Source organism: Neodiprion lecontei, chromosome 5, assembly GCF_021901455.1.
Source record: "Neodiprion lecontei isolate iyNeoLeco1 chromosome 5, iyNeoLeco1.1, whole genome shotgun sequence".
NCBI lineage: Eukaryota > Metazoa > Arthropoda > Insecta > Hymenoptera > Diprionidae > Neodiprion > Neodiprion lecontei.
Window position 1 is genome coordinate 11,992,830 of NC_060264.1, and position 19,886 is coordinate 12,012,715.

The following is a 19,886-nucleotide window of genomic DNA, read 5'->3' on the forward strand; positions in this document are numbered from 1 at the left end:
GATGCCGCCAATTTTATCAGGCACAGGTATAACGCGAGGCATACGAATATTCTTCCCAGTCCCACGCGCAGCCGCACGAGCACCCGCCAACGCCGACTCGACGGCTTTATAACCCGGTCGCATGGCGACCTTTGCTGCTGTGATGATGGATTTAAGATTCACAGTTCTCTTCCGCTGTTTACTCTTCCCGCCAGTTCTAGATTTCTTCTTCGCAGCCACTCCAAGTTTCGACCGCTTCGCAGCTAAGCCCATTCCGAGTTTAGATTTAGCTTTCATGGTGCTGCTGACTCCCCAGGCTACAGCCTTTTCACCCACACCAGCGTCTTTGGCCAAGACGCGATTCCACGCCTTCTCAGCGAGCGCTTTGTCGGCAAGATTTCTCGCTGCGTTATCGCGATTCTTTGCGTATGCAATGTCGTGGTATTTACATGCGGCATCCAGCGGATTGATCCCCAAATCTCCACGAGCTAACCTCTTGGCCAATTTCGTTCCAGGTCCGCAGTACTGATACCCTGGCACATGCAATTTAACTGGGAGATGATTGATGATTTTATTTAACAATCCACCACCGCGTTTCTTCCGTGTGCATATCCTCATAGTCGGGCAACAACTAACGTGACTTCTATAAAAGGCGGAATTTATATACCGTCATCTCAGTTTTTGTTGTCATGCTAACGAAGCATCATGAGATTTCAAGATCAGCCCGATAAACTACCTATCGCAAATTTCGATAAAATGCTTCGACGTGGTAAGAGGAAGATAGGAAAACGAAATGGAAAATTGCTGCCAAATACCGTGAGAGCAATTTTTCGCGGGCCATCCAATTGCGGTAAAACTAACGCTCTTCTCGCACTCATCACCCACGGCAATGGATTGCGATTCGAAAATGTCTACGTCTATTCGAAATCTCTCATCCAACCAAAGTATCAATTTTTGCAAAAGTTACTAGAACCCGTGCAGGGAGTGGGTTATTTCCCGTTTCGCGAGAACGATGAGGTTGTAAAACCGGAAGATGCTCTCCCCAATTCTGTTATGATTTTCGACGATGTGGCTTGTGAAAAGCAGGATAATATCAGAGCATACTTCAGCATGGGCAGGCATTGCGATATCGATAGCTTTCATCTAAGTCAAACGTACGCGCGCATTCCAAAACACCTAGTGCGTGACATTGCAAACTTATTGGTGCTATTTCGGCAGGATGATATGAATCTGAAACATATCTACAACGATCATGTGAACACGGACATGACGTACCAGCAATTTAAAGACTTGTGCTCGGCATGCTGGAATGATGACAATTACAGTTTTACCGTAATTGACAAGGATAGCGAAATCAATGGGGGGCGATATAGGAAGGGGTTTGACTGCTTCATAAGCCTAAAATAACATAAACTTGCACAGTTTCGTTGCAACAATCGAGCCTGCAACATGGAGAGTGCCAAGATTCGTAAGAATAGCGATACATTGAGTGAAATATCAAAAGCATCCGATGTCATACGGCGGAAGCATAAGATGCTCAAGTTGGACAAGGACACGACCGAACAGGTTATGGGAGAGGTATTCAAGCCGTTAATAACGCCGTTGCAAGAATTGGTGGATACTTCAAAGCTGCAGCAGCAGCAGCATATTAAACGTGAAATTGAAACGGAACTACCGGATGTGACAATGAAAAAAGAAGAAGAAAAAGAAGACGCGAGTACCGGGAATGATGATGATGATGATGATGATGATGAGGAGGATGAGGATATGGATTAGGGGAATTTCATGGATGCAAATGATAAAACACTCAAGTTTAGTGAAATTTCTACTACAAGTACGCCGGTGAAGAAAACAACAGATTCCACGGCACAATATTTGAAAATGTTCAGCTCAAGTAAAAAGAGGGATTTGGATATCACATACGTTGTTCGAAAGTTGACAAGCGGTATGATGATTGGCGATACACCGATCAATTTCACTGATAATCTGGTCAATGTGGGGGATAGAAGTTATGAGAGAACACCTGGATTACTCGAATTACTGTTTAAAAAATCACCCGATGCATCGGTTGTAAATGACGCGGACAAGAATAATTATATAAAAATTGTAACGACGACAAATGCGCATCGAAAACGTTACCAAGCCGATGGAAGCCTTCGAGATGATTTAAAAAGTGCAAAGTATAGAAATTTCATTGCACAACACGTTGGCTCGCCGAAAAATCAGGTAAAGGCTTACCCGACTATTAAATTGCGCGAAAGGAGGGGCAAGATGTCGATTACGTCTACTGGGATGATCCAAATGAAATTGTAGAGTGTCTCCGGCTGCTTATGGCGTCACAGGCTGCAGGCAATACCAGCCATTCCAACGAAATAGTTTCCATTATTGAGGAGTTGCGCGAGGCTGGAATCGTTTATTAGCGGCGTGTAAACATAAAATCATCATTTGTTCAGTGACCGTCCAGTGATGAGCATAGACATATTTGGACGACACTCGGAGCGTGGTGGGGGTAAAAAATTTATTCGAGGGCCTCCGGGTGTTGGATTCAAAACCACCAGCGACAATCAGTATGACTTGGACGGTAAACGATTGTGTAACATAGCTGATCCGCAGCACTCCACCGACGCCGTTTCCTTAAAAGTTCTCAATACTGCTTTACAGTCTATGGCTGTGGATATTGTGGATACTTTTCAATCAAATTTTGAGAGTTTCGCGCATAATCACAACGAGGAGTTGAAACAGCTACGCATAAATAACAAAATCATCGAAAATACGTTGAATCGTATCAAACATATTGGGGAGCAGGCAACACCAACGTTGGGACAGACCAGCAGGGAATTAGTATCGATTGAGGAACCAGAGTGGTTGGACAGCAATTCGAAAAATTGATAGGTGAAGAGTTGGGAACAATGAAGACTGCAATAGCTGCCGAACTTCACAGACAGGCTCGACGCAAATATCCGCGCCGATTCGTAGATGTACGCGGACTGGATGAGACCTGGCAAGCTGATCTCGTCGATATGACCGCATACAGCTCGTGCAACAAGGGATACAAATACCTACTAACAATCATCGATATATTTTCCAAGTACGCGTGGGCGGTGTCGATAAAGTCCAAGACTGGGAAAGATGTTGCTGCTGCCATGAAATCTGTACTGATACAGAGTCGTATACCTACACATCTGCACATTGATCGAGGCAAAGAATTTTACAACAGCGAATTCAAAGCCCTCGTGAAGGATCACAATATCAACATGTATTGGACATTTAGCAACTTAAGGTAGTACCGTGATAGCAGCAGTCCTCAACTTCCAGAGAAATATCCCTTGTATAAAACATTATAACTAAAGTAAAAAGTAGTTGAGATACAGTACACCTTTGGGCTTCCTCTCATATGCGCAGAAATATAAAAATTTTACCATTGCGTCTTTTGTCTGACTTGGCAACGTTGCATTCTAACTCAGTATCTCTTGCCCCTCAAGCATGTGTTGTAGAGAAATGTATTGTTATGAAATCAATTTGAGGTTAGTTACAATTGGAGACTGAAAATAATACACAATGACTTCGCGATTAAAAAACGGCAGATTTGTCAAAAAAAGGACTGCTGATAAAATTAATAATGCATTAGCAGGTATTTCTAATGCTAAAAAATCAAAAGTTGAAATTGCACTTGACGGAAAGGACGGAGATAAAATTCCTGACGAGAATGGGATAGTTACGTGGAAAGTAATTGCGAAAAATCTGAAATGCACAAGCTGCAGAAGTCTTTTGGATTTGGAGAAGCTTTATGAGTTCAAAACAGGAGGTCTGCATTCAAAATTTAAAATAAAGTGTGATAAATGTGCAAAGCTTAATAAGGTCAACAGTGGAGTAAAAACCAAAACAGTCTCTGATATTAATTCATCCGTGGTACTTGGTAAGTCATAAATATCATATTTCAATCAATATAATTAATTATACACCTAATTATTATCAATTTATTAATATTTATTATATTAATACAGTGTTATAGTTTAATTAAAAAATACATATATAAATATACTTAGTTTGTTATATAATGTATTAATTAATGATATGTTTCAGGAGCTATCCATTCAGGTGTAGGAAACACCAGCTTAAATAAGATTCTAGCTTGTGCGAATTTACCTCAAATTAGAAATCAACAATATAAAAGATATGAGGTTATAGTTGGCAAAGCTATTGAATCAGAAGCAAAGGACAGTTGTAAGCGAGCTGCATCAGAAGAAAAAGAATTGGTCGTTAAAAATGTAAAGAAATTATGCGATACATTGTAAGCATTTATTTCGATTTATTTAAAATATTGAAAGAGCTCATGCTGATAAAATAATGATTATAAATCACATTTTTACTCCAAGGTTTTCTGATAGGAAAATATTATTGCATTGTAATTAATTGAACTGTGACATAATCATGGCTGAAAATTGTAAATATTTTTGTGGAATTTTTATCATATATTTAAAAAATTGTACATTATTGGATGATTTATAATTATTATATTATCATCAAATGTATAATATACGGCAAATTAAATCTTAACTTGAAATATGACTTGTGATTTTCTTGTTTTACTGTCACAAAAGAGAAATTGAGTATTGCTGTCATAGCTTTAGGTAAATAGTATATAATTGTAAATCGCGCACTTTGAAATTATGTACTTTACAGAAAAATTTTTGTTGTATGTTGTACATTTGATATTGAATTGAATAAATAAATAAAATAAAAATAAAAACATGATTAGAAATTAAATGAAATTTTTTCTTCCAATTTAAGGCCTCCGGAAATCGCCAACGACATTTTTCCTCAACTTGACATCCTCAACATCTATTCACAGAATAATCATTATTTATTTGATAATGCTTTAGGTGAAATAATAAATATAATAGTATCATTTGATATGGGTTGGACAAAACGTGGTAATGGACGTAGCTATGACAGCTTGAACGGTTATAGTACAATTACTGGATTTTTATCGGGAAAAATTTTGGATTACACGACGAAAAATCGAAAATGCCGGAAATGCGATATGGGTCGTAAAAAAGAAGACCATGACTGTCGATTAAATTTTTACGGTAGTGCTAAAGCGATGGAGGCTGCGGCAGGAGTTGAACTTGTCAATCACAGCAGCATCTTAAAGGAAGCTGGTCTTCAAGTACGAGCCATCATAGGAGACGAAGACAGTTCTATGATTGCTGCTGTACGAGCAGACAATCCAACTCAAGAATTTCATAAATTATGTGATAAAAATCACTTGACCAAGAATTTTGGGACAGCATTGTGGAAAATGCAATCGAGTTATAAAGAGTTGGCTAGACAGGGTGTTTCTCCTCATATTAAAAAATGCTTCTCATATGCTGTGTCTCAAAATAAGGGGAAATCTGAACAGTTGGCTTTAAATTTGAAGCAAATACCTGATCACTTATTCAGTAGACACGAAAATTGCGATAATTGGTGCAATCCTAATAAAAAGCATACACTCAATCTATCAGATGAAACTTTATACGGTGCATTAGTTAACTTATTTGAAGTATATGCCGCTAACTCACATAAATTCTCTGTAGCGGCTTCAAGCCAAGGCAATGAGAATTTTGATAATGTTGTAGCTCATAAAGCTCATAAAAATAAATGTTTGAGTACAAGTGCTGCTTGTGATATCAGAGTTGCATCTGCTGTTTGTGTTAAAAATGATGGTGATACGAGTGTTTTGAATATTCAAAAAAAGTTAAATCTTCCTAATGGACTTCAAACAGTTAAATACGTTCGTCAAATGGATGTACACCGAGAGAAGATAACGATATTTAACCAGACAAAGGGTAAAAAAATACGTCGATTAGAATTGAAGAGAAAGAGAGAGCTTTTGAGGAAAAATAATGAAAAAAGTGAGGGTATTACTTATGAAAGTAATTGCGGGATTAATAGATTAAATGATTATGTTCGTGATAGCAAAAAGAGTAACATTATTGATGAACATGAAACAATTGTCGTTTACTTCGACATTGAAACTACTGGATTTGCAGCTGATGCTCATATTCTACAAATAGCTGCTATCTGTGATACAGAAGTTTTTAATGTTTACATTCACACCAAAACTAACATCTCCGCGTCAGCGAGTGCCGTTACTAAACTTCACCATGATCATGGGAAAAATTTATTTCATGATAAGAAGAAGGTACAAACTCTAAAGATTTCTGATGCATTAGAATCTTTCAGGCAATTTTTAAAAATATTGTCTAAGGGAAGAAAGAAATGTTTGTTAGTAGCGCATAATGCCCGGTTTGATGTTCCTCGCCTTTTACGTGCAATAAGTAATGTAAATGCTTCGACTATTCTAGATTTAATTATAGGTTTTGGGGATACTTTAACAACGTTTCGATCAGTATTAAGTGATAGAGAAGGTCCTGGTAAATTTAAATTAGAGAGTCTTGGTCAAGATTTTTTAACTAATTCAGATGATGAGCCGCAATCATTTCACGATGCTGCTTATGATGTTTTAATTTTACAGAATTTAGTCGAAATACTCGACGTAAAAAAAAAGTTGTTAGCTTCTTACAAGAAATGTCAAGTTTACTTGCAAGAATTATCAAATGCAAAGAAAACCAAAATCAATTTAAAAGTATTATGCGAGTTAAAAGATATTATTTCCTTGAACATGTGTAAAAAATTAGCTATAAATGACATTTCAGTTGATTATTTAAAAGAAATTTTTGAGCAAGAAGGTGATGACGGCGTGGTATCATTGTTTACTGCAAAAATTGATAATAAAGTAAGGATAACCAAAAAAAAAGATATTATAGAAAATGTTTTAAAATTTTTAAGAAATGAAAACGTGCCAAACCTAGTGATTATTAAACCAAAAAAAAATATTTGTAAGAAAGAAAGAGTTTCTAAAAAAAAGTAAAATATTAGTAGCATTTAATATTTTTCTAAAGTTATAAATAAATGCCTTTGTTAAAGACTTTATCGAAAACTGTAATTTTAAGTAAATAGATATTTAATATATTTGTAGTGTAGTTATTTATGATTTATCCACTTAATTATTAAAAATATTAACAATTTTAATTTTTTCTGTACCGTAACCTATATCCGCAAAGTTTTGACATTTATTTCATTTCGTTGGGCCTTTATGGCATTTTAAACATCCCGCGTAGGGCAACGTTGCCAAGTCACTATTTCTCACGGGTCAGGTTATGAGAGAAAGTTTGAAAATCATTAAAAGCAACAAACTTTAAGAATTATTTGCAAAAAAATGAATACCGCTTGTTTATGTTTTTTTTGAAAAAAATTACTTGTTATATCCTCAATTAATAATTCTCAGTTTCTACAAAAAATTCTAAGAAAAGTATGGCTGTTATTAAATAAAATGCTCACTCTAACTACGGTCGGGATAGGGAATACATGTAAATTGTACGACTTTTGATCGCTAATATTGCAAAATTTAGTACCGCAAGGACTATTAAAAAAAATTCCTACGTATAAAGGACACTTCAAATTATGTGTATTCAAAAATTGAAAGATATTGTAAGAAAAGTGATTTATCACGGTACTACCTTAAAGGCGTCGATATGCGAACGTTTCAATCGAACATTGAAGAATAAAATGTGGAAGCGGTTTACTCTCCAAGGATCGTACGAGTGGATTAATATGTTGGATGATTTAATGAAGTCCTACAACAACACCAAACATGGCAAATCAAACGAAGTGATCGAGCGCGGAAATTCAGTGTAGGCGATCGAGTTCGAATCAGCAAGTACAAGAATGTATTCGAAAAAGGCTATACACCCAATTGGACGACAGAAATATTCACCGTGAGTGAGGTGAAAAATAGCAATCCACCCACCTACAAACTTACCAATTATCAAGATCATCCCATCGAGGGGGGCTTCTACGAGGAAGAGCTCGCCAAAGTGAAATATCCCGACGGCTACCTTGTGGAGAAAGTATTACGCAAACGGGGGAATCTGTTCTATGTGAAGTGGTTGGGTTTTGATAGTTCGCACAATAGTTGGATGAATAAAACAGACACGTAACATGATTTGTATGTATTTTCCGAATGACAATAAAAGATTTTGAATGTACAAATATTTCCACATTTTATCTCCTTTGTACGCACATGTGCCATACTCTGTACTACGAAAATAATAATAACAACAACAACAACAACAACAACAACAACAATAATAATAATAATAATGACAATGTGCAATTTTGCCATACGATTATTACACCTTTTATTTTTTGGAGAACTTTTTTCATTTTCTGAAAACTTTTTTTCGTTTTCAGAAAACTTTTTCAATTTTCCGAAAACTTTTTTTACGTGTTAATCAAATGGGAAAAAAGTTTTCTGAAAACTTCTTTTCATTTTCCGAAAACTTTTTTTCGTTTTCTGAAAAGTTTTTTTCATTTTCTGAAAACTTTTTTTCGTTTCCTGAAAATTGTTTTTCATTTTCTGAAAACTTTTCTCGTGGTAAACGAATAAATATGAATAATTGCTTGATATATTAATAATAAATAAATAAACAATTGTTGAGTATATGAATTCGCATTTTGAAACTTCAAATCCATTAAATATCGTATTGATTGTGAAACGTTTCCGCCCGATGGTGGATGGTTCGGGGCGTCAAACATCAAATATTTACATCAATTCTATGTCTACGGTTTATCCTATAGCTATTGGGGGGCTAGGACAAACCCCCAAGGTACGGTGTCGGTCTGTCCAGTTATCAATTGCCGCTTGTCATCCTGCCAACTCAGAGCCAATTTTTTTTGTACGATCGTGCTTACTTCGTGTTTTTTGCTGCGTATTAAACACTGTGAAAGAGTCAACTGTTGGTAAGCCGTCAGACAGCGCTTATAATCATCAAACGTGATGCTATTTATCGATGAATTTCTTACACCCTTGGCGCGCTTACTCACTTTTACGCCACCGTCATATTTTTCCCCATCCTCACCCATCGTAGTAAATGTGTACAGTTTTGCTCGCAGTCCCGCAAACTCTGTCATAATTTTACCATTATTTTCATCCTTCATTAGCCCTAGCTGTTTTTTGTTTTTAAGGGGAATACCATACACATTGTCGGGCGGATAGTCAGAGGTATCAAACATTGTATCTACATCACGTTTGATGATATTGTAGATATTAGGCACATTGAATTGATAAATAAGGCTGTCTGTGTCGGTATACATCAATTTAGCCTGTTTATTCGAAAAGTTGGTTTTAATATAATTATAGTGGAAATCGTAGAAAAAGATTTTTGACGGATCTAGAATTAATGCGCCGACGTAAATAGGTTTGGCGAAGTGAAATTTGTCACCATTCATTTCAATGATAACCATATCAGTGCCAAATACGGTGCAGCTGTGAAAGTTTGCTCGGGCCATAAGCGTTCTCGCACCATCTCTTCCCTCCCATTTTGTGACCAATTTGACATCTTTATGATTTCGCACATTCTCCATAGTCTTGCCGAACACAGCGTTATTCATGAGTTTGTAAAAGTTTTTCTCAAATTCATTCCTAGACCGCTTACGCATGTCTGTATTGAGCGTGATGTAAGGCTCGAGCCATGGAGATTGTGAAAACTTCAAGATTCTGTGCACTTTCGTTACTTTTAATCCTAAAATCAAACACTGTTTCAAATTTCTATAGTGCAATATATACTTTGTTTTGGGGTGAAGGGTGGTCGCGAGTTTGGCATTTTTACTACCTGGAGGAGTAAAATGTTCGGGACAAAGAGGTAAGTCTTTGTGATCCTCGTGGAGTTCCACAGGGTAGTCCAAATCTACCTCCAGAAAGTAGCCGATCGGCGAATCGTCCGGATGGTTCGTTATATCGATGTGCTGATACTCCCATTCGAACGAGCCGATTGGTAAATGCACGCTCATAGCTGCACCGTATAGGTTATTCACGTCAAAATACATGAGATACGATTCCGCTTTGTTTGGATCAAAATCTTTTCTCATGAATCTATTATTGGCCCGAGTGTGTCGATTGGAACATTGCGCTTAGCCGCCTCGAATGGCTCTTTCAATAAATAACACCATTTCAGGGTTGTCTAAAAGTTGCAAAACATTAGTATGCTTGAGCATCGCGTCAAAAGCAAGTCCCGGTGCAGTGTAGTAGTGCAACGGATCTAAATTGTATGTTTTGAAGCAGCTAGCGCGGAAATTTTCGAAAATATCGGCAAGCAAAAGAACATCGGTCTTTAAATATAAATCTGAATAGCCCCCCAATGACTCTAAATGGAATTCCTCCCAAACAGTTTTCGCGTGCTCGTAATCGGTGTCTGAAATATTTGCATCGCAGAGGTGCGAGTAGAAATGCTTCTTTGCAGGTGATCGCGGTTCATCGAGTTTCCCCCAACAATCGACGTATTCATAGGGAAAAACGCCTTTGCGGGTCATCAAACTGAACTGAGTCGGGTTATTATAAAATTTGCGTGTTATGCGTTTATCGGCATCGATCAAATATGTGGAAAGTTTATCGATGCTGCTAGCCATAAATCGGAACAAATCGATGAATCTCAAGTGCATCATTGTTCCATCGACGCGTTTCGTGAAGAATATATATTTTTTCTTATTTATGGGTAGCAGTGTAATTTCACCGGGAAAAGTTGACGCGAGGGATTTTACTAAAAAGTGAGAATCGTAACCGGACAAATTGTGGAAAACTATCGGAATTGTGTGCGACTCTCTGAAATTCAAATTACACCGATTATGAGCAGGACCACGATATTTACCCGTGAAGTGACAGTGATCGTAACACTTTTTCTCCTCAGGGGTAAACGGTTTTTCACAAATATAACAATTCTTTGCGCGCATGTGATGATCGCGTTGCACTTGGGTAAGAGACTTCATCGGAATTATGTTTTTGATGCGTGACTCTACATGAATTGATAAATCTTTAAGCTGTTTCATAAACCAATCTATGCAATCGACACCGCGTTTACCGTGAAACTCCGATAAAGTCTCATCGTACGCGCAATGTACATAGTACGCTACACTGTGCGGGATATGCTTTTGAATTTCACAAGTCTTACGAGTTTAAAATTCATTTACAGGTTCAGGAATGATTATACATTCGAGATCGGCGTATACGACAAATGGAACGGTGCCTTTGTTTTGAAAATTGGAAAATACTAAATCTTTACACTTGGGAAATTCCATGCGTACTTTATTTAGCATAATACAATCTTGTCGATGATTGTCGTAGGCGTGTTTCACGCTAAAGTGGCACAAACAATTGTCACATAAAAACAGTCGACCATCATGATCAGACAATTGTTTGCTCACCAATCGGGAAAGATCTTTAATCTAAGCAAAGTGGAATCTCGGTGCAAACTCACTAGTCATATCGTCTTCCGGATTACTCTCAACCATTAGAAGATGAATCGTGTCAATGTTTACGCTATGCAAATTTTTACTCAAATAAATTGGCACGATGACGCTTTTATTTGATTTTGCATGATGCGAAAAAGTTTGAGATTCTATACCATATACATTGATGCGCAAATTATTCAATCTCTCAAGCTTTTTCACATCATGTAGAGTAGCAGGGAATTTGATACCTGTACAGTCCACTCGGAAATATAGCAACGATAGTTGTGAGTCTTATCGGTGTTGATCTTGACCGGGTGGAGGGCTGCTATGACGGACCAGAGAAGGCATCTTTCGTCCTCGTTCCTCACGTTCACCACAGCCTTCTTCCGTTGAATGTCTTGGAGCAGCTCGATGAATGTTGAAGCCCCCGCGGCGAGAGGCTGGTAGCGATTGATATTTACAGCGATGTTGAGGATCTCAATCATACTCCAGCCGGAATCACGTTGCTCGAAATCTTCTACCTTTGATAGCAGATCACCCCGTGCACGTGTAAACCAACCATTAATATCGCTCGATGGGAGAAGAATCGTCACGTTGGAGGTGTTGAAACTCTTAACTTCGGTGGAGATCTCTTCGTGCTTGACATTTTCGAATTTGCACGATAATATGAGGTTAACCTTCACATTTCCCTCCTCGCGCAGTATCAGCTCCAACTTCTCGGTGACGACGCGCTGCACATCGTCCAGAAAGGCGTCCAAATTTTTATGACGGAGATTTGTGACAACCCCCGTTCTGATTCGGCTGGCAAAAGCGCTATCCACGTCGTCCCATTGTATACCCGCAGGAGTACCGATATTTCCACCCGTCACCACTGTGCGCTGCTGCAACTGCTTGATCTTGGTCACCCAAGACTGCAGGAGTGCGATCGTATGTTGGATCCGTATTTTCGCACCGACGGTTGTTCCTCGTTACACTTACACACAAAAGCAGGTGGCGAACAGTGTTTGGCGTGAGAAAAATCTTGTCTTGCCCGCTCTTCACCGGATGGTATGTGCACATGTAGTTTTTGGGTTTTACGACTCTTCATAGCGAACAAGTCCGAGCCTGCACATCCCCAACCATATTAGCGTGGGGTATGCAACGAGAAAGAAATCGGCAAATGAAAAGCTGGTAGTATACAATACAATAATTGTAGAAAAATGGGCGAATGAAACTATCGTAATAATTATAGATGTCGAAAATAGCGATGATGATGATGATGATGATAATAATGTTAATAAACAGGATAACGATAATGATTTTATGGATTATTTCGAGGAATAAACCACGCTAAATTCATAATTATTGATTATATATGTAAGCTTGTGCGTAATCAAACTTGGCTGCGTCACTTATTGACACGCGTGTGAGAGTCAGTATGTAACAAGACTCCGAGCTGTTAGCATCAATGTTATTATATTGATGTATACAAGGGTTTGCTATCGGCAATTGTATAGATTCAGGTTAGCTATAAGATTATTAGTAAATGGTAATATCTCTGTATTTCACTAATTTGTACATATTTTTAATATTTCAGTTGTTAACTGCATCTTACATGTGTAGATTATCACCCTAATCTTCATTCCTTTCCAACAATATAATTATTGGCTTACAAATCTATACAATGGAGAGTAAAGCAAAGTTTTATTTTGTCTCGGAGGCTGGTGTAGATTCAAAAAGCACCGTAGTTAAAGTGAAAAGAATACAGCTGCTCGGCCAAGAGGAAATTTTTTCGTTTCCGGCAGATAAGCAGACTAGTGCTCAACATAAAGAGCTTTTTGAAAATCCAATAGTGAAGAATGTTGTTAAAAGTTTGAAGATCCGCAATAAATTTCGCAATGTGGTATTGACCTTATCTGAAGACCTTGAGAATATTTACTTGGATACAGAAGGAAACGTCGTGTTGTTTGATGAATACTTAGAAGAAATCACAACAGAGCAAGAGTCAGAGGTAAACGAACGGTCAACGATCACATTTGAAAGAAAAACTAGCGATTTGATAAAAGATATAGTGATTGAAAAGTTCGACACGGAAAATATAAATGCTAGTGTGTGGATTAATTTATTTGTGCAGGAATGTGACAGAGTAGGGATTGTAAAAAATAAATACGCTGAAGTATTACGATTGTTTTTAGAGAAATCCGCTTTAGATTGGTATAATGTATTTCTTAGGCAGAACTCTTTGTTAAATTGGGAGGCATGGAATAACGCCTTCATTGATACCTTCTCTGTACAATCCTGGACGGATATAGCGTATGCCTATAATTTTAAATTCTATAACGGCTCGTTATTAGAATATGCGTTAAAAAAAAGGAGATTGTTGTTGGAAGCGGATGATAGCTTATCTACAAACACACAAATTAATATGATTGTAATCAGTTTACCAAAATTCATTCAAAATAAGTTAGATAGGAAATCTATCGCAAATATAGAAAATTTAATGTCAAAATTAAAACAACTAGGTAAAATCAACGATCCGAAAAATGATAACATAAACAAGAGAATGCAAAGTGAAAAAAAACCATGCACTATTTGTGAGAAGTTAGGTTTCAGAAATAGATTACATCCAGAAAATATATGCCGTAATAAAGATAGGCAAATTAAAAATTTTAAAAATGAAAATATAAAAGTTACAAATAATAATGAATTACAGGAAGTAGTAGCAAGTTATGAGGAAGCAAAAAACGAATAGTTCTCCCACTTATTAAAATTAAGCTTTTTGCAAATGGTTGCCCAGCAATTGGTTTATATGATTCTGGATCCAACATTTCTATGGTTAACGGTTTTTTTTTGAATGATAAAAGAAATTTTAAACAAATAATAGGTGGGAGAGATACTATTAAAGGTGTAGCTGGAACGGCGAAAACAGAAGGGATTGCAATAATACGTACTAAAATTGGTAACTTAGAAGAAGATTTTCCGTTTTTCATAGTTAAGGAAGGTATTGATTGTGATTTTCTACTGGGATTGGATTCAATAAAAAAATTCAAACTCTGTCAGAGCGAAAATTTGTGTATATCACAGAAACAACAGAAAAATAAAAACTTAGATAAGAAAAGTAACAATAATGAAATAAGTACTAATAAAATAGAGGATATGATAAAGAAACATGAAATAATATTTGCCAAATCAAAGTTTGATATAGGAATAGTAAAAGATTATGAAGCCACAGTGAAATTGACAGAAAATAGATATATTTCAAAGAAACCTTACAGATGCTCTTTCCAAGATAAATTAGAGATTGAGAGACAAATAGAGGATTTGTTGAATGCAGGTTTAATAGAGGAGTCAAGCAGTCCTTATGCAGCTCCTGTAACCATGGTTTTTAAGAGAGAAGAAGGAAAAAGATCACGCTTGTGTATCGATTTTAAAGAGCTAAACAAAATTGTAGTGCCAGAAAGACAACCTTTTCCAAGGATAGATGATCTCACAATACGAGCCAGAAATTGTAAATTTTTCTCAAAAATTGATGTAAACTCGGCGTTTTGGTCGATTCCGGTGCGTGCAAAAGATAGATATAAATTGGCTTTTGTAACCCATCATGGACACTGGCAATGGAGATGTTTACCTTTTGGTCTGAAATCGGCTCCTGCTATATTTCAAAGAGTCTTAGCAAGCGTAATAAGGAAAAATAAATTAGATGCTTTCACAGTGAACTACATAGATGATATATTGGTGTTCTCCAAAACCTCCGAAGAACCTTTATATCATGTGGAGCGAGTACTGCAAGCATTGTATGAACAAGGTTTCAAATTGAATAAAAATAAATGTCAGTTCGCCCAAGAAAAAATAACTTATTTGGGACACGAAATTGGAAAGAATATGATTAAACCAATAAACGATAATTTAGTGGCTATTAAGAAGTTTCCAATCCCTACGACAAAAAAACAAATTAGACAGTTTCTAGGCAAGATAAATTTTTATCTGGAGTTTATACCAAATCATGTTGGCTTACTACATCCTTTAAGAAACTTGTTAAGGAAAAATGTATCCTTAGAATTGTCTGAAGAGTGTAGGAACAGTTTTAATTCAACAAAAGAATATTTGTGCACAGTTCCCGCTTTGGCAATTTTTGATCCAGAGGCTCCAATTTTTATTTTCACTGATGCAAGTATCGAAGGAGTTGGGGCAATATTGAAGCAGCCTCAGGAAGATAACTCGTTAAAGTCGGTGTTTTTCTTTTCTAGAAAGTTGACAGAAGCTCAGAAAAAGAAGAAAGCTATCTTTATAGAATGTTTAGCTATTAAAGAAGCCATTTTATACTGGCAATTTCATTTGATAGGCAAGAAGTTCGTTGTATTTACTGATCATAGACCATTGGAAAAATTCAATATAAAAAAAAGTAATGATATGGAACTTGTTCAGATTTTGAATTACATTTCACATTTTGATTTTGAAATTGTGTATAATCCAGGTAAAGAAAACATTGAAGCCGATTGCTTGTCTAGAAATCCGGTTTTGGAATCACACGAGGATACAATAAGTGATTCTGTGATAAAAACTACAAACTTACTAAAATTGGAGGATATCAAAGAAAATCAAAAAAAGTTAAAAACTGATGATAAATGTGTTATTAAAAGGGGAATAATTTATAAAATTCTAAATAATAGAGAAAAAATATGGATCACTGAAGAATTTGGAAAGTCTCTTATCATCAAGGTACATGTTGATCAAGGTCATATAGGCACAAAACAGTTAATTTTAACTTTTGGCCAAAAGTTTTATTTCAAAAATATGTATAAACACATAAAATTAACTTGTAGAGCCTGTGAAACATGTATTAAAAACAAATCGAGAATAGGCATCTTTAAAGCCCCTTTATCTCAACTTGGACCAGCAAAAGAACCTTTCGAAATAGTGTCTATAGACACAGTAGGAGGTTTCAAAGGCAATAAAAAAAATAAAAAATATTTACATTTGGCGGTGGACCATTTCACAAGATTTGCATACATAATAACCTCAAAGACTCAAGTTGCAAAAGATTTTATAAATCTAATCAAGAAAGTAGAAAAAAATGGAAGCATTAAATTAGTTTTATCAGATCAGTATCCTGGTATAAATTCAGCACAGTTTAAGCAGTATTTAAATAAACAGAAAATAACATTAGTTTTTACAGCAGTGGATTGCGCATTCTCTAATGGATTAAATGAAAGGACAAATCAGACCTTGGTAAACAGAATAAGATGTAAAATTTATGATGATAAAAATAAATCATGGCCTCAGGTGGCGGAAGAATGTGTAAAGGATTACAACAACACAATTCACAGTTCGACCGGATTCACTCCTAATTATTTGCTGACAGGATTAAACGATTTATTTTTACCCAAAGAAGTGAACGACAATAATTTAACAAACTTAGTCAACAATAGAGAAATAGCTTTTATGAAATCAAAAGAAATTCACAACAAAAATAAAGAATACTATGATAAGAATGTAAAGTAAATAAATTACAATGTAGGAGACTTAGCTTATGTACAAAATGTAAATAAATTAAATAAAAATAAAATAGATCCAATTAGAGTAGGTCCGTTTAAAATTAAAGGGAAAATTTCTGATGTAATGTTCTTGTTAGACAGTAGATTGAGAAAAAGGGAATCAAATATTTTTCATGCTAGTAAGTTGGTTCCTTACACCGACGGAACATACCCTCGGTCTTAAAAAGGGGGGATGTAAGCTTGTGCGTAATCAAGCTTGGCTGCGTCGCTTATTGACACGCGTGTGAGAGTCAGTATGTAACAAGACTCCGAGCTGTTAGCATCAATGTTATTATATTGATGTATACAAGGGTTTGCTATCGGCAATTGTATAGATTCAGGTTAGCTATAAGATTATTAGTAAATGGTAATATCTCTGTATTTCACTAATTTGTACATATTTTTAATATTTCAGTTGTTGACTGCATCTTACATGTGTAGATTATCACCCTAATCTTCATTCCTTCCCAACAATATAATTATTGGCTTACATATATTTTTCACAAGTAAAAATTCATAACATTTACATTTTGTATGACGAGAATGGGTGAAAGTTATAAAGATATATATTTGTAATGTATCCTATTTCTAGATTATAATTTTATCGAATAGTAAATTTTTTTAATTCTATGTATGAGCTATGATATAATTGAGATTAATTCTATTGAATATTCTACATATTAACCCGAATATAATTGTATATATTGTAATAAATTCTATTGTTATTTTGGTAAATATTATCCATATTATCTATACACACGATTGCAACCTAAACAGTTTTTAATTAGAGGATTCGGTCCATCCACGATATCGCCATCGGGTCCTGGTGTGTAATGTATGCTACATCTGCGGAAACTTGCGATGACGTAGTCCATTTTCATATTCTCTGGTGGTTTATCCCACGCATCATTGATGGAGTTCGATGCGAACGTGCGGATAAATTCTTTTAGTAAAAAAGTTATATCCGCGGACATCATTCCCCTTAAACCGTCCAATTCTTTGTACAGATGGAAGGATTTCTCGAGGGAGCTGGTACACTCCTTCGAATACCAACTCCTTAGTCGCTGCACATTTTCAAAGGCGCAATTGTATGCCGGGATGTATTCAGAGTTGTCATCATACCAAATTGAGCCTGGCGCTGCTGCTTGCTGGAGGTTATTCGCTGGAGAGTATCCATGGTTCACGTCATGCCACGGTGCCGCTTCCATATACCTCAATTTTTCCATTGCAGGGGGTATGATGTGCAAATCTTACATATTAATAACCCTCGTTGTACCATCGACGATCTCCGTCAGCCATGCTTTCTTCTCCGCCCCTTTGACGTATACGTAACACGCATTTCCAACCATTTTTCTCACAATCTTCGTCACATCCTCGTGAGATTTGTGGCCCGCATTAGTAGTACAGCAAGGGGGGTTCTGAGTACAAACACCTTCTTTACCGACCGAGCCGCTCCGCGCAGCCCAGACTCAAACCCTTTTTCGCGATGACGTCACAGTCTGCCGTACCGAAGGTCAAAACCGTGCAACCTTACCGACAGTTGTATCGATCGAGGGTCAAAATCGTGCTGTTTTACCGACAATCTTACCGACCGAAGGTCTGTAGTGCTCGCCTGCCAATGGTAGAGGGCGCAGCGGGGGCGAGAACTTTTTTACCGTCCCGCATTCTTCTCCCACGATAGGACTGCTGATGTGTAACATGAACCACTCCGAATTCCTTTCCCACGGTAGGACTGCTGACGTGTAACATCAACCACCTCACATTCCTTTCCCACCTTATCAACCACGTGACATTGCAAAATTAATGGTTCCGAGAATCGTGTTTCACTTATTCGGATGTCGGTTTGATATCAACCACCTCACATTCCTTTCCCACCTTATCAACCACGTGACATTCCAAAATTAATGGTTCCGAGAATTGTTTTTCACTTACTCGGATGCCGGTTTGATTCGTCCTGGGAATGCCAAAAGGTGCGCGCGCATACACAAACTTCGACATCAACCCCGTGACATTCCTTACCCTCCATCAAATTATGTGGTGGGGGAACGTTATACAGGGTGTCCCTAAATTGAGGGACACGGACCAGCGAGCGTGATACCTGACTGAAATGCAACCGAGAATTTCTTTACCGGAAGCTCGTCCGACGCATAGTTTTTGAATTATAAGCGATAGCGTTAGGCCAATCAGAGTGCACCATTTCATCTGGATTTGCCGCCACGGAAATTGCTGTTTTGTTCGTCTGGGTGAATTATTATTATTCGGTTACAAAGTAAATATCGGCACCTCCCCTCACTCGCTGTTGTACCCCTTCTCGAGCGCTGACCTCGGTATTGTTGCCGCGGCACACGCTACCGGCCGCACACCCACGGACGCACACTCGTGTGTGTGAAAATAAGCGAATGCCCAGCTCCACAATACTACGAAACACACATACACGAGTGAAAATAAAAACAAATCTCGAAATAAATCAGCGGATTTAAGATTTAATGTTATAAAACACTTCCAATCATCGACGTATGCATAAAACTAGAGATTTTAGATGATTGATATGCCGTTAGGGTTCATAATTAGTCATTCAATCAATCTGAATTATGCTTTCCGAACATTTTTTGTGTCTATGCAACATAACTTTTCCACTAGTTTGAAATTCATCATTGACATCCGATTTTTCAATAATGCGAGGGAACAACAACTCGCTGAATTGACGTGTCAATAGGTTTGTAAATCAATTACAATTCACCTGAGTTAACACAAAATAACTGAATAAATGAGAATTCACTGAATCACTAAAAATGATAACTGAAATCATGAGAATTATTTGAGATATAACTGAATAAGGAAGAGTTGTGATAAGTCAAGTTACTTTGAATAACTTTAGATTCGTGCCAAAATTTTATGTTTAGAGAGAAAAATAATTAAATTCAAATAAAAAAGTAATTTTAAATCAAGAAGAAGGAAATTCCCAAATACCTGAATTCAAATGAAGCAATTTCAATTTAATAAATCTATCTGAATTTAAGGAAAAATAATTATTATTATTCGGAATAGAAAAATGAAGTCGAA

The 19,886-nt window shown here is 36.8% G+C and overlaps 2 protein-coding genes across 2 annotated transcripts; both read left to right on the plus strand.

Moving 5' to 3' along the window:
* Positions 1-3,404: 3,404 nt before the first annotated feature.
* LOC124294614 lies at positions 3,405-4,401 on the plus strand. The gene is made up of 2 exons (XM_046740621.1): positions 3,405-3,895; positions 4,063-4,401. The coding sequence occupies exons 1-2, from the start codon at positions 3,538-3,540 to the stop codon at positions 4,272-4,274; spliced, it is 570 nt and encodes a 189-aa protein (XP_046596577.1). The 5' UTR covers positions 3,405-3,537; the 3' UTR covers positions 4,275-4,401.
* A 493-nt stretch (positions 4,402-4,894) lies between these two features.
* On the plus strand, positions 4,895-16,791 carry LOC124294764. The gene is made up of 2 exons (XM_046741718.1): positions 4,895-6,166; positions 16,573-16,791. Exons 1-2 carry the CDS (start codon positions 4,895-4,897, stop codon positions 16,789-16,791), a joined length of 1,491 nt encoding a protein of 496 aa, XP_046597674.1.
* Positions 16,792-19,886: the final 3,095 nt, after the last annotated feature.